The following is a 20351-nucleotide window of genomic DNA, read 5'->3' as shown; positions in this document are numbered from 1 at the left end:
ATTCTCTTCCCAACACACACACACACACACACACACACACACACACACACACACACCTACTAACCTTCTAGGTTCATGGCCTCCCTCAGCACTTGAAGCCTCTTCTGCCTTCCTCGTATCCTGTCCAAGGCACTCGATATTGCCGGGGAGGTGGGTAAGTCTGGCACATGGCGAACTGGGACCAGTCTCTGAGGACCAAACACATCCAAGGCTAGACTTCCATCTGAGTATCTCGCCTCCTTCTTTCTAGGAGCAGTAGAAACGTGTGTTTTTATCACCTCAGGGAAACAATGACGAAGTCTTGCTGTCTCTCCACAGAGCAGGTCTTCACTGGCTGGGTTGTCAGAGGAGCAGAGCAAGTCCAAGGATGAAGCCCAAACCTTCTGCTTATGAAGCACATTGGGGCCGAGGTTACCTTTTCTTTCTGTGCCATTAGCTTTACAGTGATAAAGGGAACAGGGACCTTCTGAATCTTCATACCCAGGGTTGTAATCTGAGGAAAGATCCTTGAAATAATCTTCCTCATCTGGTGTGTCTCTGATGGAGAGAAATCCCATAGACTTACTAAGCCCTTTGTTAAGAACACTCTGCTGAGAGAACCCAGCCTTGGGTACGGCTAGTACATCAGAAGTAGGGCTTGTTCCTGCAATGATAAGAATCTATCATGTATGCAACATTTTTTCAGACTCTTAACAAGCATTAAAATTGTAAGTGACAAGATATTTTTCTTATTATTTTTGAGAGGTGGAATCCAAATAAATTACCAAAGAAATGTTACCCTAGAGCATTTGAAAATGAAAATATATGCATTACCTCATTTATTTTGATGACAGAAATATTTCTGCTACTATCCAATCTATTGTAATGTCTATTTCCTAGGAATTGACTGAACATTAGATTATGTAGGTCTTGCTTTCTGCTACCTTCTAGATACAAATCAAATGTTCATTACCTTTAAGTAGCCCTAATTTAGTCTAGAAGTCAAATAAATGTTGTTTTAAAAATTCCTGCTTTTTATAAATGCACAAAATTCTGATTTATTGATGCACAAAATTTTACTCTCTATGATTTACTTTGTGGTAAGATACATGTTATAGTGAATAGCAAAGGGCTCTAGAAACTAATACTGGGAGTGTAATTTTCAAACCTGTCTAAAGTACACAAACACATGGTCCTGGTTCTTATTACTGAAACTGACAATTTTTTTTCTCCAAAGAAATATGTTCTAATTTTTAGTTTCCGGGTTATCACACAAAAGTCTATAAAGTAACTCAAAGTAGTATATGTGCAATGAAATATGCTAGAAATGCTTCTGCAATACTAAAAATTAAACCAAATGGAGAAAAGAATGAGATTAACATAATGTTAAAAATATATGGAAATGCACTTGTTTAAAGGAAAAATACATCCAATTAGAGGAGGAAGGAACATCTATGGAAATCTGTGATGTTCCTGGGCACAGAATCGACTCTTCATTGGGTCAAATTTCACCTCTAAATATATTAGATTAAATAAAATGCAGGCATATTGTTAGCATTGTTGTGAACCATGATTAGGGCAGGGAAGTATCACAAATGTAAAAGATGGAAAGATGAGTAAAAGAGATAAATTTTCCTGGGGTCACTAAACAAAAAAAGGGGGAAAAAAAGAGAAAGGTTAAAAAGGGGGGGGGGGGGGGGGAGAGGGAAGCACCATCTAGTGCAAATCAGAGCTGAGAAGAAAATTACCCAAACAATAACTACCCAACAAGTGGTAACCTGGTTTCTAACATAACACTAAATTAGAGAATTAAAATTGGAAGGGAACTCAAAGAGGCTGCCCAGTCCAAACCCCACATAAGCCAGACTCCCCTTCATGACTTACATGAAAAATATGATCATTCGGCCTTTCTTGGAGATCTCTAGTGAGTGAAAACTGACTATATCCAAATGTGGCCCATTTCACATTTGGTTAGCTCGAATTTAAAAGAAATCTTTCCTGAGAGCAAGCCTCAATTTCCTATTTGGAAATTTCTACCTTTGGTAGGAACTACTTGGTTTTCCCCTATTTCTGCCCTATGTATGTAAAAAAGAAAGAAAGAAGAATATGGGATTGAAATGGAATTAGCTGAGCTATTATTTTTCAAAAAAGGAAAAGGAGGGAAAAATGTAAGCATATAATCAATTTGAGGAAAAAGGTAAGAAGGAAGATACACTGGTGATAGAGAGCTCCCTGCATGCAGAAAACTATAAAGAATACAGCAGAAACAGTACAATCTTGGAACTAAAGGACCAGAGTTCAAGTCCAACCTTTGTTGGTCAAATGAACCTGGGAAAGCCACCTACTCTCTCTGTCTTTCTCTCCTTACCTGCACAATACTTGTACTCCCTACTTGACAAAATTATAAGGAAGATACTTTGCAAACCTTAAAAAGCTATACAACTGTGTACTATTATTACTATTTAAAGTCAGAGGACCAGGATGTGAATCCCAGATCTTAAACACCAACATGGACCTCAACTTATCCTAAAGAGGAAGACTCCAAGGTAGCTTTTAGCACTGTCTCATGACGCTGCTATAGGAACTCACCTTCTAAGGAACAGAGGTGGACAAGACAACTCACAAAAGTATGAGACAAACTCCAACGTAAGAAAAGTGTGGGTAACTGGAAACAAAGATGGTAGCCAAAGAGTCTCAAGGACCTTGTAATCCCACAGAAATGGAAACTGAAGTTCTGTGTTATTATAGTTCTGGTGTCCTTAGAGAACTTAGGTGATCCTGGGGGCCATCTCCAATCATTGATTCATATCTTGAGATGGCTCCAGAGGAGAAAGTGAGGCTGGTGCCTTTGCACAGCCCTCCATCACTTAAATGCAATTCACTTGCAACTCACGGCATCTCCTTCCTGATGTCATTTAAATGCAATTCACTTGCAACTCACGGCATCTCCTTCCTGATGTCATGGTCCTCTTTGAGAATGAAGGACAAAAAAACACCAGGTGATTGTAGTTTCAAAAGTAATAACTAGCATATAAATGGAATCAACTGGGGGTTAAAGGAGTGCTTGCCTCAGGATCCATAGCCAAATGTAACTATCCAACATCTGGGGAGTTTGTCTCTCTTGGATATAATCCCATGAGTAATCAACTCTTCAATGTATGTATGCTGTACCTAGCTCACATGGACATCATTGTTAGTATTTTGTTTTCCACGTTAATACAAGAACTCCTTGAAGGTCTTTGTCTTTCTTTCTATGCCCACTATGTAGCACAGTGCCTGGCACACAGCAAATGACTAATACATTTATTATTTATTATTAACTTGACTCACCCCAAGCAGCCATAGGATGAGAGAAGTCAGAGAAATGAAAATGTAGGAAGACATTTGACAGCGTTGCCTGTAAGAAGCCATGATAGAAAAACCATTCTAACACCTAAAAGTAATAGAAACGAAGTTCTAAATTGGAGTGGAGTTTACTTTTGGCTCGTCTCTGTCCACTCTCCCAAATGTTAAATCATCTCGAAGTAATTATTGCTGAGATACCTCAAAATAACATTTGAGGTATGGGAAGTGGGTACTTTTTTAGGTGCACAAAATGTATTACTATGACATAAAATTTTAGTTTTCTAGATTTCATTCAGATTCATTGACCAACCAACAAAAATAACTACAAAGTACTTTTCCAGACTATTTTCTTCAGTCTATTTCCCTTAATGCATTTTCAGGTTTCATACAAACTGGACAATGAAATGTTCTTTAACCTGACACTATCCTCCTTTTATTTTTAATTTAATTTTATTTAAGCAACAAAAATCAGCTATCTCTCCCACCTCTTTCCTTGACCTCAATTGAGAGAGAAATACAAAATCCCTGGTAAAAAAAAAAAATGCACAGTCAAGTAAAACAAATTCCTCCATAGGCTGTGAAAAAAAAATCTCAAGTTTCACTCTGAGTCCATTACCCATGTTCAGGATGTGGGCAACATGTTCCATAATGAGTCCTCTGGAATTGTGTTGATCACTAGTTCTTTCAAAACTATCTTTAAAATACTGTTTTCCTAATTCTACTCACTCATTTCATTGTTTTTTAAAAAAAAAGTTTAACTGATTTTTGTTTTACATTAAATCATTTACAGATTGCTTGCTCATTTTGAGAAGTCTCTTGCCACAAAATAAATCAGCTAAGGAAAACTAATAACAGAGTAACCATTTCACATCTGTAACATCCCCTTCTATTAAAGAAAAATTACAGGAATTTATTTTCTTTCTCTCTCACCTTCTACCCCATTGGGAAAGAAAAGAAAAATAATCTTCTGGTAACAAGTATGCATAGTCAGGAAAAACAAATACTCAGTGGTTACGTACACACACACACACACACAAATAATTCTGTGTGTGTGTGTGTGTGTGTGTGTGATTATGTACCCTCAGTTCATCAATTCTCTTTCATGGGTAGCATAGTTTATCATTAGTCCTCCAGAATCATGAATGATCATTTTATTGACCATAGTATTCATAGCCTTCAAAATGATTTCTTTTTACATTGTTGCTGTTAATAAAACATTTGTTCTCTTGGTTCTGTTCGTTTCGTTCTTCATCAGTTTATAAAAGTACTCATAATTGTTCGTTTTTATAATACTGGTGCAACAATATAGATTATTCTAGTTTTCTTCACTTCACTCAGCATTAGTTCATGTAAGTCTATAAAAACACTTAACATAATTTTTATTAATATTTTGTTTCTTACATCACCATAATTATCCCAACACCTGCGCCCACCAGAGAATCATCCAATATAACAAAAGTATTTTTAGAGAAGAAAAAAATAATCAGCACAACTGATCAATACATTGAAAAAGTCCAAAAAATAAAATACAAAGTGCAATACCTACAGACCTTCCACCTCCATAAAGGGGTAGATAGAGGTATCTTCTCATATCTCTTCATCTCAGGCCCACTAGACCTTTATAATTTCCTTACATTTACTTTTTATTTTTTTGTGTTAAGTTGTTCTTTCCATTTACATTGTTATATAAATACAGTGAATAGTGTTTTCTTGGCTTACTTTACTCTGCAATTATACCACTCTCCTCATGCCTCTCTATTCATCACACACGTCATTTCTTACAGCATAGTAATATTCCACTATGTGCATTTACCCCAATTTGTTTAACCACTCCTCACTTGATGGGCATCTATTTTGTTTCTAATTCTTAGCTATCACAAAAAGTGCTGCTATAGTTGGAATATATGGGGACTTTCTTTTGAATGATGGCTTTCTTGGAGTTACTGATGGCCCAGTCATGGAGTCTCCATTTCAAAGGAAAGGGACATTTTAGCTACTTTATTTAAATAATTCTAAACTGTGTTCCAAAACGGTTATACCATTTCACAGCTTCACTAACAATGTATTAGTATGTCAATCATTCCACAAGCCATCAAATACTGACCATTTGCGATTTGGCAGGTTATTTTTGCCAATCTGAGTGGCGTAGGGTGAAGTTTCAGGGTTGTTTTGATTTGTATCTCTCTCATGATTAGTAATTGTTAATCCTTTGACCTTCTTTTGAGAACTGCTTGTTCATTTCCTTTGACAACTTATATTTTGGGGAATGACTAATTAGTCTCATACATACATATTAATTAGTCTCATATATACATATTAGTATTTTATATATCTTGGATAAAAAATCTTTATTAGAGAATTTTGATACATAGATTTTTCCCATTTGACCATTTCCCTTCTTATATTAGGTGCATTAATTTTATCTATTCAGAAACTTTTTGGTTGCACTGAAATGAAAGGCAATCTATTTTAACTTTTCTAAATGACCCTAATGCTTTTTTGGTTAAGAATACATATGCTACCCATAGCTGTAAGAAATATATGATGTCTTTCTCTAATATATTTTATAGTATACTCTTTGTAATTAAGATCATATATCCATTTAGAATGTATTATGGAATGTGGCATAACTTACTGGTTTAAGCCTGCTTGCTGATGCCAAGCTTTCCAGTACTCCTGGGAGTTTCTATCAACTAAGTTTTTTCCTAGGGAATTTGTTTTCCACTTCATCAAACAATGGTTTGAATTCTATTGTTTCTGATTCTCTCTCTCCCTCTCTCTCCTTTTTCTCACAACTAAATACCAAATGGTTTTGATAACTACTGTTTTATAATAGTCTGAGGTCTGGAAGTCTATTCTCCTTTCATCCCTACTTCTTTTCATTGTTTCCCTTGATATTTTGTTTTTCCAAATGAATTTTATTATTTTATCAAATTCTGTAATGTATTACCTTGGCAATTTGATTGCTATGGCATTAAAAGTATAAATTAACAGGGGCAGCCAGGTGGCTCAGTGAGTAAGAGCCTCGGCTCCAGGGTCAGGATGACCTGGGAATCAAATCTGGGCTCACATAGTTAGCACCACACCCAAAAATAACTGGCCATGTAACCTTGAGCAAGTTACTTAATCCTGATTGCTTTAAAAGAAAAAGTATAAATTAACTTAGGTAGCATCATCATTTTTATTATATAGGTATGGCCTAGCCATGAGTACTGAATACTCCTTTACTTTTTAAGCTGTTCTTGATTTTTTTAAGAGGCACTTTATAACTCAATTGAGACAAGTGTTTTGTGTGCTTTGGTGGGCTGATCCCAAAAAGTTATAATCATATTGTAGTTATTTTGAATGGGATTTCCCTTTCTATTATTGCTTCCTGTGTTTTATTATTATTATTACACAGAAATGTTGATTTTTGAGGCTTTATTTTACAATCTACAACTTTGCTGAAGTTATTGTCTCAACCAGTATCCTTGTAGATTACTTAGAAGCTCCCAAGTAAACTATCATATAATAAGCAAACGGGGATGTATAGTTTTGTCTCTGCCTATTTATATGCCTTTAGTTTCTTTCTGTCTTATTGCTGTTATTAGCATTTTCAAAACTGTAGCACATAGTAGGGGGAGAGCAGTTCACTTACTTCACTCCCATATTTATTAGAAAAGATTCTAGTCTATCCTCATTGCATATGAATGATTGCTTTTGGTTTTTAGAGGGCTGCTTTTTATGATTTTAAAAAAGGTATCTCTATGCCTTCACCTTGTAAGGTTTTTAGTATAAAGGAGTATTGTATTTGTCAAAGGCCTTTTCTCTATCTATTGAGATGATCATGTGATTTTAGATGTTTGGGGTTTCAAAATTATTAATTATATTGTTTTCTTAATGTTGAATAATCCTTGCAACCCTGATATAAATTTGGACTTGATGAATTTCTTGAGTCTGACATTGGTTTGTCATCTATGGTTCATTACAGCATAATATAGTTTATTTGTTTATCCCTGCATAATTTTGAGTAGTTTATTTGCTTTATCAGATACCATGATTGCAATATTTTTTGTTTTATTGGATTATTCAATTTATTCACATTTAAAGTTACAAGCATTAGGTTTATATTTTCTCTATCTTTCCCTCTTCTCCTGTAAACAGAATATTATGCTCCTTCAGTTACTTTGCCTTATTCCTTTTAAGGTGGCCCTATTCTCTTCCCCTTATTCCTGATAACTTTCTCTCATTTTTTTATCCCTTTACCCTCATGATTTTTCTTATTAGATCTTTTTTTTCTTAAATTTTTATCTGGTTATGTAATTCTTCCCCTCTTTTTTTTTTCCTTTTCAGTCAAGTAGATTCCAGTTCATTCGTTTTTTAAGCTAGTTTGATTCATTAGTTTTTAAAATTTCGCTTTTGCACCCTTTCCAAAAAGGATTTTCTCTGTCTCTTCACTATTCTACTCTCTTCATTAACCATATTCTTTTTCTATTTATTCTATGCTCCATGAAATTAGTCTTACAGTCAGAAAGAGCAGATTCCTGAAAGGTATCTTTCTACAGAAAGAGTTAAGAGAATCTATGACCTGGGGGAAAGGGGTATTTGAAACTTACCATACCTTGCTATTACAATGAGTAATTCAAACAGTGTAGGCAAGGTTGATTACAGATATTTGATGATGATTTTTTTTTTTTGCCAAGATAATCCATCAAACAAAGAAAAAGGAATACAAAAGCCTTTAGCCCAATGCAACCTTCTTCATTTTATGAAGTGAAATTTTCAGAGTACTGGCAGAAGACACTAAGAATAAGAGTTTATCTTATCTATAAACATTACCTTAGTTGTTAGTACCAAGCTGTTAATACTTTAATAAATGAAAAAAGAAAGGAAATAATACCGAAGAAACCAAATTACAGTAATCTTGGTATTATTGCTATAAATGATACCAAGACAAAAAGGATGTAGGAGCTTAATTTAACATGGTTCGTGGTTTCTTCTGGGAGAGGTATATACAGGAAGTAAGTGGTTTCATCATGTTTTGGGGCAACAAAAAACATAATCTTATGGGATATTTGGTCACCCTGTATTGCATCATTAATGATAAGTATTTACTAAAAAACTTCCATGAAAACAGTGGCAGCTTTTATGTCACTATCTACCACAGAAGATGAGAAGGTATAGATATTATTTTAAAAAAAATTAATTAAAAAACCTAGGTCTATTTTCCCATCTCTACAAAAATTTTTCTGGGGATAATCTACACAAATATTGAGAGGATACTGGATAAGCCTTTGAGAAAGGATTAAGTAGGCTTTAAAAATGACATTCAACAAGATTACATCTTTACAGTCACACAACTATTTGAAAAGCACAGTAAATTCAAAATCCCACAGGGCTTCTTGCTTGTTAACTATGGAAAAAAAACCTGACTTGATAGCACAATACATAGCCTTGAGGGCTTTCTTCAACAAGGTATGATTCACAATCACTCAACAACCTAAATGTCCACAGATGTAAAACCAACTGTATGAAGAATAACTAATATCCTACTGTGAAAGAACACTGGAAGAACAACTCATAGACCTGGTCCATCAGTATATATATTTTTTCAACATTACATGGAAAATAAGGGAGACCCAGAACTGAAAAGAAGAGAACCTGTGGGAAAATGTAGTATTCTTAATGACCTCATCTTCTCCCTCAAACAAAGGTACATTTTTCTTTCTTTCTTTCTTTTTTTTTTAACATCAATTCTCTTCTTGGCTTGAGTCATGCAATATAGAATTCAAAGTTTGAGGTCATCCAAAAAGCAATAGAAATGCCCAGGTGGGTGTGAGAAGGTTGCACTGTGTCAACAAGCAAGAATTTGGCAGGACAGATAGCATAAAGGGATATCACTATTCTACTAATCATAGAAGGAGGAGAGATGGTCAAATAGTGAAAGGAAAAGATAACCAATAAATAGTACCCAAATCATGTTAGAGGAGCCAAAGAAAGGCACCTTGAAAGCTGGGTAGGTTTCATCTCAAGGATTTAAGGAGAAAAAGAGTAATACAGAAGAGTAACATGGAGAGAGGTGGCTGATCTGTACTATCATGAGAAATTTCACACTTAGATAGGATAAGAGATCTATAGAAATGCTGAATTCAATGAAAACAAAATGTGACATTTCCAATGCTTTCTACATGTAGGGCTTTGTAAATATAGATAAATAATAATTATATGCAGAAATGTATAAAATAGGGCTAAAATCACTAAGTATACTCAGTATGTGATTTATATCCTATTAGTATATACATTTATGAAACGTTCTATTATGTTTTGGACATTGTGCTAGATATTGGGGATACAAAAAAGACATGCAAAAGGTCCTGCCTTCAGAGAGCTTATATTCTATCAGGAGAGAGAACATATACATGGATAAACATATAGAGAAAAAATTGAAGATAGTTTTGGGAGAGAGGGCCTTGGAGGTTGGAGGAAGAGGAAAAACTTTATTTAAAAGGTGGTCCTTGAGCTGTTTCTAGGAGGAAATATAAGGGTGGGAGTGGATCAGGTACATGAGAATAGAGGTATGGAGGGAGTGCCTTGCAGGCATGAGGCATAGCAAGAGGGCCAATGTGACTGAATCATAGAGTACAGGAAAAGAAGTGATGAATAATGAGGCCTGAAAGGCAAGACTGGGGTCAGGTTGCAACAAGCTTTAAAATCAAAACCCAGTAGTTTATATGGTATCCTAGAGGCAAAAGGGAACCAATGGTATGGAAAAGAGTGACATGATGGTTAGACCTGGGCTTAACTAAATCCCCCCAGGAGCTATGCGGAGAAAGGGCTGAAGAGGAGATATATGAGGCAGGAAAATCAAAGAGATTTTAGGTTTTAACAGAAGCAATAAAGGTGGTGGCTATAAATGTAAAGAAGGGGATGAATGTGAGATGTCGCAGATGTACCTGGCAACTATGTGTTATGTGGGATGAGGGACAGTTAGGAACATTAGCCTGATGCCAGGCAAAGGTATGGGCATATATATGGGTAGCACTGGAGTTTTCTTACAGAGTTTCAATAAGAGAAGCTGCTTTTTGTTACTTAAACAGCTTTGAAACCTTTCAAAAGGGAATAAGGTTGTTCTCTAACAGACAGAAGACTGGGTCACTCATCAGCAGAATTCCGCTTTGGCATTTTACTGATGTACCAGGCTCACCACAAAGCATGAATCTGATGACAAATGTGAAGCTCTTTCTGTTCTTTCGGCCAGAGGCAAGACATTCTCCTTTTTTTCTATTCCCTTAAACATTTTATTTTAACTGTAACCATCAAAGGGGAGTTTAAAAAAATCTCCTAAGAGAAAATAATGAGATGAAGTAAAATCTTGTGAAGTAAATTTCCGTATTGCCCATATAAATAATCAGCAAAATCGCTGTGGCCAGAACAATGGAGGCAGCCTTGCAAAGGATATGGGGCTGAACATGTCATGAAAGAATGAGAGGTCATGGCCCTGTTTTCAGAAATCCAATAAATTAAAAACTTAAAAATGAACTATAAAAGCTTTCCTTATAGAGAGCACTGTGTAAAAAGTCACAAGCTAAAAATAGTGAAAACAATCCTTTGAAATGCTCTGTGTAAAACTGCTCAACAACATAAAAACCCTTGATCCTAGGCACCCACTTAGCTTATGCTAACTTCAGGACTGGGAATCGAAATGAAGCTTCACTAAACTGAAATAATAAGACTCCAAAGAAACAGTCTTTAGCCAACAACACTCCCATTTTGTTATCCCTCTGTTCCATTTACCCTTTCTACATGAGTGCTACACCTCCGCATGTCATTAAAAAAAATCCCACTTCAAAATACTATTTATAATTTTTACAATGTAGCTTAACTAAGACGTTCTCACCAAAGGGCATCCCACCTTCATCTTGTGCCAATAGTCTCAGAAGAGACCCTCTCCAAGCCACATGATTGTGGAATAAGCTACAACTTTTAACTGGGCCAGAAAGGGCTGACATCTCCCTACTTACCACAGGCCATTTTTATCAGCAGTAGGAAAGTTACATGAGAAGCTTGAGGTTCGTGGCTTAGCCGTGGAAAGGATCAACAAAAACCAAACAAGAAAAAAGAACTTTTTAAAGTTTATCCACTCAGAACTGAAAGTTGATTTGTAAATAGCTCACTCCTCCATGCCAACGAATCATTATATAGCAAATATTTGTCATGGATTTCTACTTCTCATTAGGCCTTCCATTTAACATCGATCTCTGCATTAATTTTCAATATATTCTATGTTTGCTGGCCATGTAGAATGAGGGTCATTTTAAATTTTATTTTATTTTAGGATCATCAACTTCCACAAAGAATTTACCTCCCAGGGCCCAACTTGGTGATAACGTCTCTCTACTTCTGCTGAACTGGTTCTCAGTAACAGACAAAGTCTAATATTAGGACCAGACTTCAAAAGCTTCAGAGCTTTTCCAGTTTGAGAGAATTCTCAAACACAGTGTGTGTTCTACTGGAGAAGTTTTATGGAAACTAGGGTCACATTCCATTACAATGAGGTAACAGAACATTACTTATGTTAAGATTTTGAATATTTAGTTAAAATAGAACAATTTTTTCTCTTTTCTAATTTGCTTACAATTTTACCTTCAACAATAGATTGAATAAGTTGTAGAATTTCATATAGTTAAGTTAAAAAGTATACAGTTTTATAGATACTAACAATTATATCAACAACTGAAATAATAAGCTTGAATTTACCTAAAATCTAGAAGGCTCAAATAAACATTAAAAAAAAAAAAACTCAGGTGGCTAGCTAGTAAATAGAGCACCTGCCCTGGAGTCAGGAGGACATGAGTTCAATTCTGGCCTCAGACACTTAATACTTACTAGCCGTGTGACCTTGGGCAAGTCACTTAATCCCAATTGCCCTACCTTCCCCCTCTAAAAAAAAAAAAAGCAAAAAGAAATCTTGCATGTCATCTAAATGTGAAAATGAGATAAATGACAAACAAGCTACAAAACCTGGAAATGTTATTCATCTTAAAGCAGCTTCCAGAGTATGTTACAATATATAATTTATATTTGTGTATAGTATAGTATATAATATTATATGATATATAATAAAAAATGTGGTATAATAAATAAATGCTTATTTATTTAATAAAAAGAAAGATTCAGACCACTCTTCTCCAAAATTTACACCTGCAATGTTGTCCAACAAAAACTGATGCTGCTAATTGTGACCATGAGACATTCACAATCCCAAAACGTCATCTGAATCATCAAAAAAACAATTAAATTATATCTTTAATATACTTTCAGCACTTTCGGTTTTTTAAGTTTGCTAAAACAATACCAGTACAATTCAATTCAACAAACATTTATTTAAGTTGACTGCTGTATTTGAGACACTATAAGGAGTGCTGGGACTATAAAGACAAAAAAGAAAAATGACACCTGCCCTCAGTGTGCTGATTTGAGGAACGCTTAAATACAGATGATACAATACAATGTGAGAAGAGACTAAGAAAAGCAGAGGTGGAATTTTTTTGAAAGGCTGAAATGCATCGATTATTGATTTTGAATAACTTTGTACTTCACAATTCATACATATGTTGTATAAGTGTTGGAAATTCTTTTTTTGTTTCTTTCTAGGAATAACACTAATTCTCAATTGCCAAAAGTGAGTTCAACAATGCTTCTTTCTTTCTTTTTCAGTGTTTAGTGGTGCACTGGATAGGAAAGGGGGTGGAGGAAAAGGAATATATTTAGAAATTGAGATAATGGAGAGTCCCAGATACAGCAGAGAGGGACTTGCCCTTGTGGAGAGTACAGTAACAGTTGCTAACTGGTAGTTTGACACCAGTAGCCACTCCAAGGCATAGACCAAGGCATCACTGGAGGGTGGGTAGGAGGGGGATACCTGTGCCTTGCAGTCATGTTTGAGGGTGAGGGGGGCGTCTTGGACTCTGGGATATGCACTGAGGAAGGAATAAATTAGAAGCAAGCAGCAGCTGTGTGGTTCTGATCATCAGGAGTGGAGTGGGATCTCAGTCCCAACTTTTTACTATTTTAAATGCCTTTGCTCTTCTCACCTCTGAGTAGAAACCATAGAAGCAGCACGGCAGAGTGGACAAAGAAGTGACCTCAGAGTTAGGGAGACCTAGTTTCAAGTCCTGCCTGTGAGGTGGGTGGCTGTGTGATCCTGGGGAAGTCATTTAAGTTTTCGGTGGCCCATGCAATTCTCTAAGACTGCAGTTTGTAGACCATGTATTAATTTACATTCTAAGAGGGAATTTCTTCATTGGGAGTCCTCTACACTGATGAAATCACAGTCTGGGATTGTCCCCAAAAGAGTAAATAAAGAAGCAAGAATTTACAGATTCACCTCATGAAAATATACTGACATATAGATGAGAAGTATCATTTTTCTTATACCATAAAAAGTAAGAGGTATGAAACAATTGAAATGAAGAAAAAGAGCTCTTCAGGTCATTGAGTCATAAATTAACATTTGTCTTCTAGATTAAATTTCAGCATCATTCGAGGAATCAATGATATTTTCTATCATTTTTCTTATTTAACTTTTAATATTTTTAACACAATTGGAAAACCATTACAAAATAAATGAATGTTGCTAGTGCAATAATAATGAGGGTTAAAATGAAAATTATTTACTCTGAGAAATTCCAATGTATGAACATTATTGATCAAGTCATGTGAATAATATTAAAGGACTGATTTACTGATTTGTATGGGAAGACCCAGAATCCTGCACCTAGCTAACTGATTTCTTCCATTTTTTTTTTTTATCAAACTTACTCCATCTAATCTCAGGTAGTCATAACTCACATTTATAATTACTCCTGATAATCAGAATGTTTTTTGGAACTCTTTTTTTTTTTTTTGCCTTTTGGAGGGCAATTGGGGTTAAGTAACTTGTCCAAGGTTGTAGTTTTTGTGTGTGTGTGGGTGTTAAGTGTCTGAGGCCGGAACCGAACTTGGATCCTTCTGACTCTGGGGCTGGCGCTTTACTCACTGTGCCACCTAGCTGCCCCTATCAGAATGTTTTTTTTTGGCAGGAATAGATAAAGTCAGCATGTGACTGTTCATGATCATTTTTCTTACCAGTGGGTAGTCCTTTTCCTCTCAATCGGTCCCGAAGGGCTTGGCTTCTATCAGGACGTAGTTTCTGCTCATTGTTACATGGAGGTTGATCCATCTGTATAAATAATCAGAAGTCAGCACTGGCAAGGACTCCTCTCATCCAAGCCTGCATCTCTCCTTTTAATAGCACAGCAACAATAGTAAGTCACTTAGGAGTTTTTCTATAACATCCACAAAGGAACCAGAACCTCCTTCCTGCCTTGAATTCACTTTGCTCTGGTTAGACATGAACATCTCAGGTCTGGCCCATTCACCTTCAGAAAATGAAAATGAAATGCAGATGTCAAAAAGTAACGTGCACATAAGTTAATGAAATCAAATCAGTAAGCATTTATTAAGTGCCTACTGTGTGCCGGGCATCATACCAGGGATAGAAACAGTCTCTGCCCTCAATGAGTTCCCAGTCTAATGGGGGAGACGATATCCAAATAATTACATTCAACCAAGGTATACAGTCTGAATTATTTAGCAATAATCATCAGATGGAAGGCATTAGCCTTAAGGAAGATCAGGAAAATCTTATAGAAAGTGGTATTTTAACCAAGTCTTGATGGGAGGGGAGGGGAGAGAAATCAGTTGATTTTTATTTAATTTGTTTTTATTTTTAGTTTTAAATTCTCTCACTCCCCACTCTCCCTCTCACTGACATTACAAGTATATCTAGTCATGAAAAGCAAATTACCACACTAGCCATGTCAAAGAAAATGGCAAGAGAAAGACAGAAAGAGCAGAAAATAGGTTTCAATCTGCACTCTGAACATATCTACTTTCTATCTGTAGGCTGATAGCATGTTTCATCCTATGGAATCATGTTGGGTCACTATGATGATCTACTGATCAACAAGTCTTATTACAATGTTGCTGTTACTGTGTAAATTTTTCTGGTTCTGCTCACTTCATTTTGCATCAGTTCATACAAGTCTTCCCGGGTTTCTCTAAAACCAACACATTCATCATTTCTTATAACACAATATATCACAATCATATAACACAACTTGTTTAGCCATTCCTCCATTGATGGGCATTCCCTTAATTTCTAATTGTTTGCTATAACAAAAAGAGCTGCTGTTTTAATACAAGAGTCCTTTCCCTTTTTCCTTGTTCTGTTTGGGGTACAGACCTAGCAACAGTATCTCTGGGTCAAAGATTATGTGCAGCTTAATAGTCTTAGAAGTTTAGTTCCAAACTGCTTGCCACAGTGGCAGGATCTGTTGACAGCTCCACTAACAATACATTAGTATATCTTCTTTCCCACAGTGTCTGTGGCATTTGCTATATATATTTTTTTGCTTTTTGGTGGGCAATTGCAGTTAAGTGACTTGCCCAAGGTCACACGGCTAGTATTTTCTTTTCTGTCAACTTTACCAATCTTATGGGTGTGATGAAGTGGAACCACAGAGTTATTTTTATTTTAATTTCTCTGATTTTAGTGATTTAGAGTACTTTTTTTGTATGACAACCGATAGCTTGGTTTTCTTCCTCTGAAAATAGCTTATTCATGACCATTTTTCGATCTAACTTACTCCATCTAATCCCATGTAGTCATAACTCACATTTATAATTACTCCTGATAATCAGAATGTTTTTTGGCAGGAATAGATAAAGTCAGCATGTGACTGTTCATGATCATTCTTCTTATCAGTGGGTAACATTTTGTCAAAGGAAGGATGGCTCTTATTCTTATAAGTTTGAATTAGTTCCATTTATATATCTTAAAAGTGACACCTTTAGCAGATAAACTTGCTACAATTATTTTTCCTATTTACCTGCTTCTCTTCTGATTTTAACTGCATTGACTTTATTTCCTCCAAGTTATATGTAATCAAAATTGATCATATTATCTTCTGTAATCCTCTTTATCCCTTGACCGGTCATTAACTCTTCCACTAATAACAGACCTGACTAGCAATTTCTTCCTTGCTCCTCTAATTTGTTGATGATATCACCCTTTATGTCTAAGTCATGTATCCACTGAGAGCTTATTTGGGTATATATGGTATGAGGTGGTGTTCTATGCCTAGTTTCTGCCTCACTGGGCAAGGTTTGGTACAATTCTTTTTCTTCCAAACTAGTTTTCATTTTTTCCTTCCAGTTCTTTCATCTCATTTACATTCTCAACTCTTTTTTTTCCTCTAACACCTTCTTCCCACACTATCTTGTATGTACCAATTTATGTACATTTTGTTTTCCCCAGTAGAACATAGGCAGGGAATGTTTTTGCTTTTTCTTTGTGTCCCCAGAATTTAATAGTGAATTTAATATGAAGTGCTTAAACAATAACTGACTGACATAATTAGGACAGTGAATAATCAAAATATATCAATCTAATTCTAATAATCAATTTTACTCCTTCCGTATAAAAACATTCTCTTAAGAATATCCAAATTCTTTTTTTTTTTTTGCCTTTTGGAGGGCAATTGGGGTTAAGTAAGTTGCCCAAGGTTACACTGCTGGTTTTTTTGTGTGGGTGTTAGGTATCTGAGGCCAGAACCGAACTTGGGTCCTCCTGACTCTGGGGCTGGTGCTTTACTTACTGCGGCACCTAGCCACCCCCAGGAATATCCAAATTCACATTAAAATTCTACAAACTTCATACATTCCTATTGAAGACAGTAGTAGAAGAAGACCACCAGCAAAAGGGCTGATCCATAAAATAAATAACAGAAAATGACCTCTAAATACATTTTCGCATAAAGCTGATTTTTAATCTCCTCATGCTTCTTAGATCATATTAGAGTCCACACCAGAAAACAGTAATCAGCCAAATTAGGAACCTTTCTTATCATAGTCCTTAAATTGCCTTGCCTGTCTTTATGACCTCAATTCTGTTCCCTCTTTTCCTAAAATAAGACAACTGGAACTGCTCCTAAGAGAATATCATTACTTAAATGAGTCAAACAGGGACGTTATAACTGATTTCATTGTCAATCCACAAAGGTAAGGTGATTAAAATGAATCAACAGAGCTTCTGAGGGCCAAGATAGCAATGATTCCATTATGTACTAATAATAGCAAGCTTCTAATTAATTGCCTTTCTACCAAGGACCTCAAAGTATTCCATAAGCACCATGTCTATTCTTTTCACACCTATTCAGTGAAATGAAACTATTATTCCAACTTTAATTAGAGCCAAGGTGAGGAGCAAAAATTTTAAGTACTTTTTACATGCCGTCAATTAAAATTTCTGAACAATCAAAATCATTTGGTAGTTGGCGACATCAGGGCCCACTATAAATCTGCTACCAGAGATGCTCAAGAGCCCTCCAAGAAAAGGGAACGGAGCTTATTTAGCCAAAATTGAAAAGAAATTCTCTTTCTCTTCACTCTTCCCTGTTGTTTAAATCTCTCTGAATTACCCAGCATCAGGAATGAATATTTCTAGGAACAGCTATAGAGAAAGGATCGCTTCTCACAATTATACTATTTGTTATGTCTACAGGAATGCAATGCAAAAAAGAAGGAAGGCTGCTTTTTATTTTTAAAATGGATGGCTCCATGATAAAAGGGACAGAATGGATATATTTAGAAATGAAAGTAACATGTAAAAAAATACTGGTATCTTTTGTTTTTCCATCAAATGATATTAAGGCATCATGGGTTAGGGCAGGATTTACGTTCTACCTCTGCCTCCCAATAACCTATAGATTAAAGGAGCTGGATTAAATGATCTCTAAAGTCTTAGTTCTAACAGTCTTTGATCCTATGACATTTTCCAAAATAAAACGCTACCTGCATTGTTTGATTAAGAAAATTTACTATATCCTGGTATCTCTTTTATTATAGACTAGGGGTAAACAAACTCTGGCTTGGGTGTCATATTTGACCTAAAAGCCAAGTTTGGCTCTTGCATTTTAAAATGTTTTAAATAAATAGAAATTTTAAAATGTAAATAACCAGACAATTTGCAGGTCAAATAGAGGCTGAATTTGACCTTTGGGAGTAGTTTGCCAATCTCTGATACTGATTACTGAATTATAAAAAGCAATTGTAAGGACAGTTAAATCCTATTAAAATATTAAATTCTTATATCATCTGTTTCTATTTTTTATAAGCTATGTCTATTTGCCAATATAGGTATGGACACTGTGAATACCTTTGTATGTATACCTTATCTCTCCTTTTGCCCCTGATCCCTACCTTATTGTTAGCTCCTTGAGGGCTGGGTCTATAATGACTTTATCTTTGTGTCCTCAGAACCTAACACAGTTTATGCATAATATTTCCTAAAGGAAACCAGTGAACTGAACAAAAAAAAATCACTTTAATTGCCAAAATTCAAATTCTTAAAATGATTAAACTGAATAATTATTTAAATTAGTTGGGATTATGAAAAATCATGAGGCAGTTTATTTTTTTTTTTGATCTAGTGACCAAGGAAGTCAAAGGACCTCATGGAGGCCAAACATAAAAAGAATGGTCCCATGTATCCAACACATAAGAAGAAGTAATTTTTGTAATAGCAAGACACTTAAAGCAATGAATCAGGGAATGGATAAATAAACTTTAGTGTATGAATATAAATGATTACTTCTGAGCCATAAGATATGATGAAAGGAATTCAGACAAACATAGAAGACCTGTATGAAACTGATGCAGACTGAAAGCAGAACCAAAATTAAAGCATTCACAATCCCTACAAAAGCAAAGCAATATGGCAGCTGAATTCAGGTTGAATGCCATGACCGATCTTGGTGCAGATAAGTGAAAAAGAGTTTTCCCTAACTTTAGTAGTGGGTAGAGGGAACTACAGGTACACAGTATTGCATCTGATCTCAAACAAATGCCCATAGATTTTGCTCAACTGGTTTTCTTTGTTTTAAGGAAAAGTTCAAAGGCAAGATGGAAAAGACAGAAATATTGGAAAATTATGGTGACTTTCTTTTAAAAAAGAATGCATCAATAAAACTTGCAAAAGTAAAAATAGTTATGTATAAACGCAAACAATTTAAATTTAATTTTCTCATGGATTAGAGCAGTGGCTTACCCCAGAAAGGCTTCCGAGAACCAGCTTTACCAACTGTTTTACATAGGAGAAAGAAGGCGCACAGTTGCTATTTCTAATGTGGGCACTGCAAGCATCCAGGACAGTCCGTATAGAAACACGAGCATAAATAACATCTTCACACATGCCAAGCAATATGCTGTTCAGATGGTCTCCGAGCTTGATAGGCTGCGTACGAAGGAGGAAAAAGTCATGTTAAATTCACCTTTATAGTTAACATAATAATCATTTTCATCATACTGTATAAACTTGAGACACACTTCAATGAAATCATCACATAGGTAATCTAAAAAAAATGCTAACAAAAAACCCTCTATAATAAATACCAGGGTAATGGAGATGGAAGAAGAGGTTGTGGTTTAGTAAGATTTGTCTTCTGGTTAATAGGTTAGTAGCCTGCATGCTTAATATACCTAAAATACTTATCCTCACCCCCCCCCCCAATTTAGCAGCTGAGGTACTAATGTAAATTAAAAGGCAAATCTAAAGTTACACTTCACACCTATCCCATTGTCAAACTTGACAAAAAAGGAAAATGACAAATACTGGAGGAGCTGTGGGAAAACAGGGAATTAATGTACTAATTGGTGGAGCTGTGAATCTAGTCTAGTCATTCTGGAGGGCAATTTGGATCTATGCCCAAAAAGTTACTAAACCATGCATACCCAGCAAGGCCATTAATAGGACTATACTCCCAAGGAGATCAAAGAAAGAAGAAAAGATCCTCTATGTATAAAAACATTTATAGTAGCTCTATGTGTGGCAAAGAACCCAGAAAGTAAAGGAACTGCCATCAACTGGGCTTATGAATGTAACAGAATACAACTGTGGAGAAAAGAAAGAAAGAAAGAAAGAAAGAAAGAAAGAAAGAAAGAAAGAA

The 20351-nt window shown here is 35.5% G+C and overlaps 1 protein-coding gene across 14 annotated transcripts in view; it reads right to left on the bottom strand.

Moving 5' to 3' along the window:
• The window catches only part of PTPN13 (protein tyrosine phosphatase non-receptor type 13), a 204622-nt gene that overhangs the window by 130481 nt on the left and 53790 nt on the right, over nt 1-20351 (bottom strand). For 13 of the 14 annotated variants that reach the window (XM_069093304.1, XM_069093268.1, XM_069093278.1 and 10 more), the window contains exons 5-7: nt 19454-19639; nt 14431-14524; nt 65-643 (exon numbers count right to left, since the gene is read on the bottom strand). In XM_069093304.1, the coding sequence (XP_068949405.1) occupies nt 65-643; nt 14431-14524; nt 19454-19639 (859 nt within the window). The remainder of the gene's footprint in view (nt 1-64; nt 644-14430; nt 14525-19453; nt 19640-20351) is intronic. The other variant, XM_069093313.1, reaches the window with a different exon arrangement.

The sequence above is a fragment of the Petaurus breviceps genome, unplaced genomic scaffold (genome assembly GCF_028583685.1).
Source record: "Petaurus breviceps papuanus isolate PSGF00001 unplaced genomic scaffold, PetGlider_PUasm1.0 126, whole genome shotgun sequence".
Taxonomy (NCBI): domain Eukaryota; kingdom Metazoa; phylum Chordata; class Mammalia; order Diprotodontia; family Petauridae; genus Petaurus; species Petaurus breviceps.
This window is presented reverse-complemented; position numbering and strand designations above follow the sequence as displayed.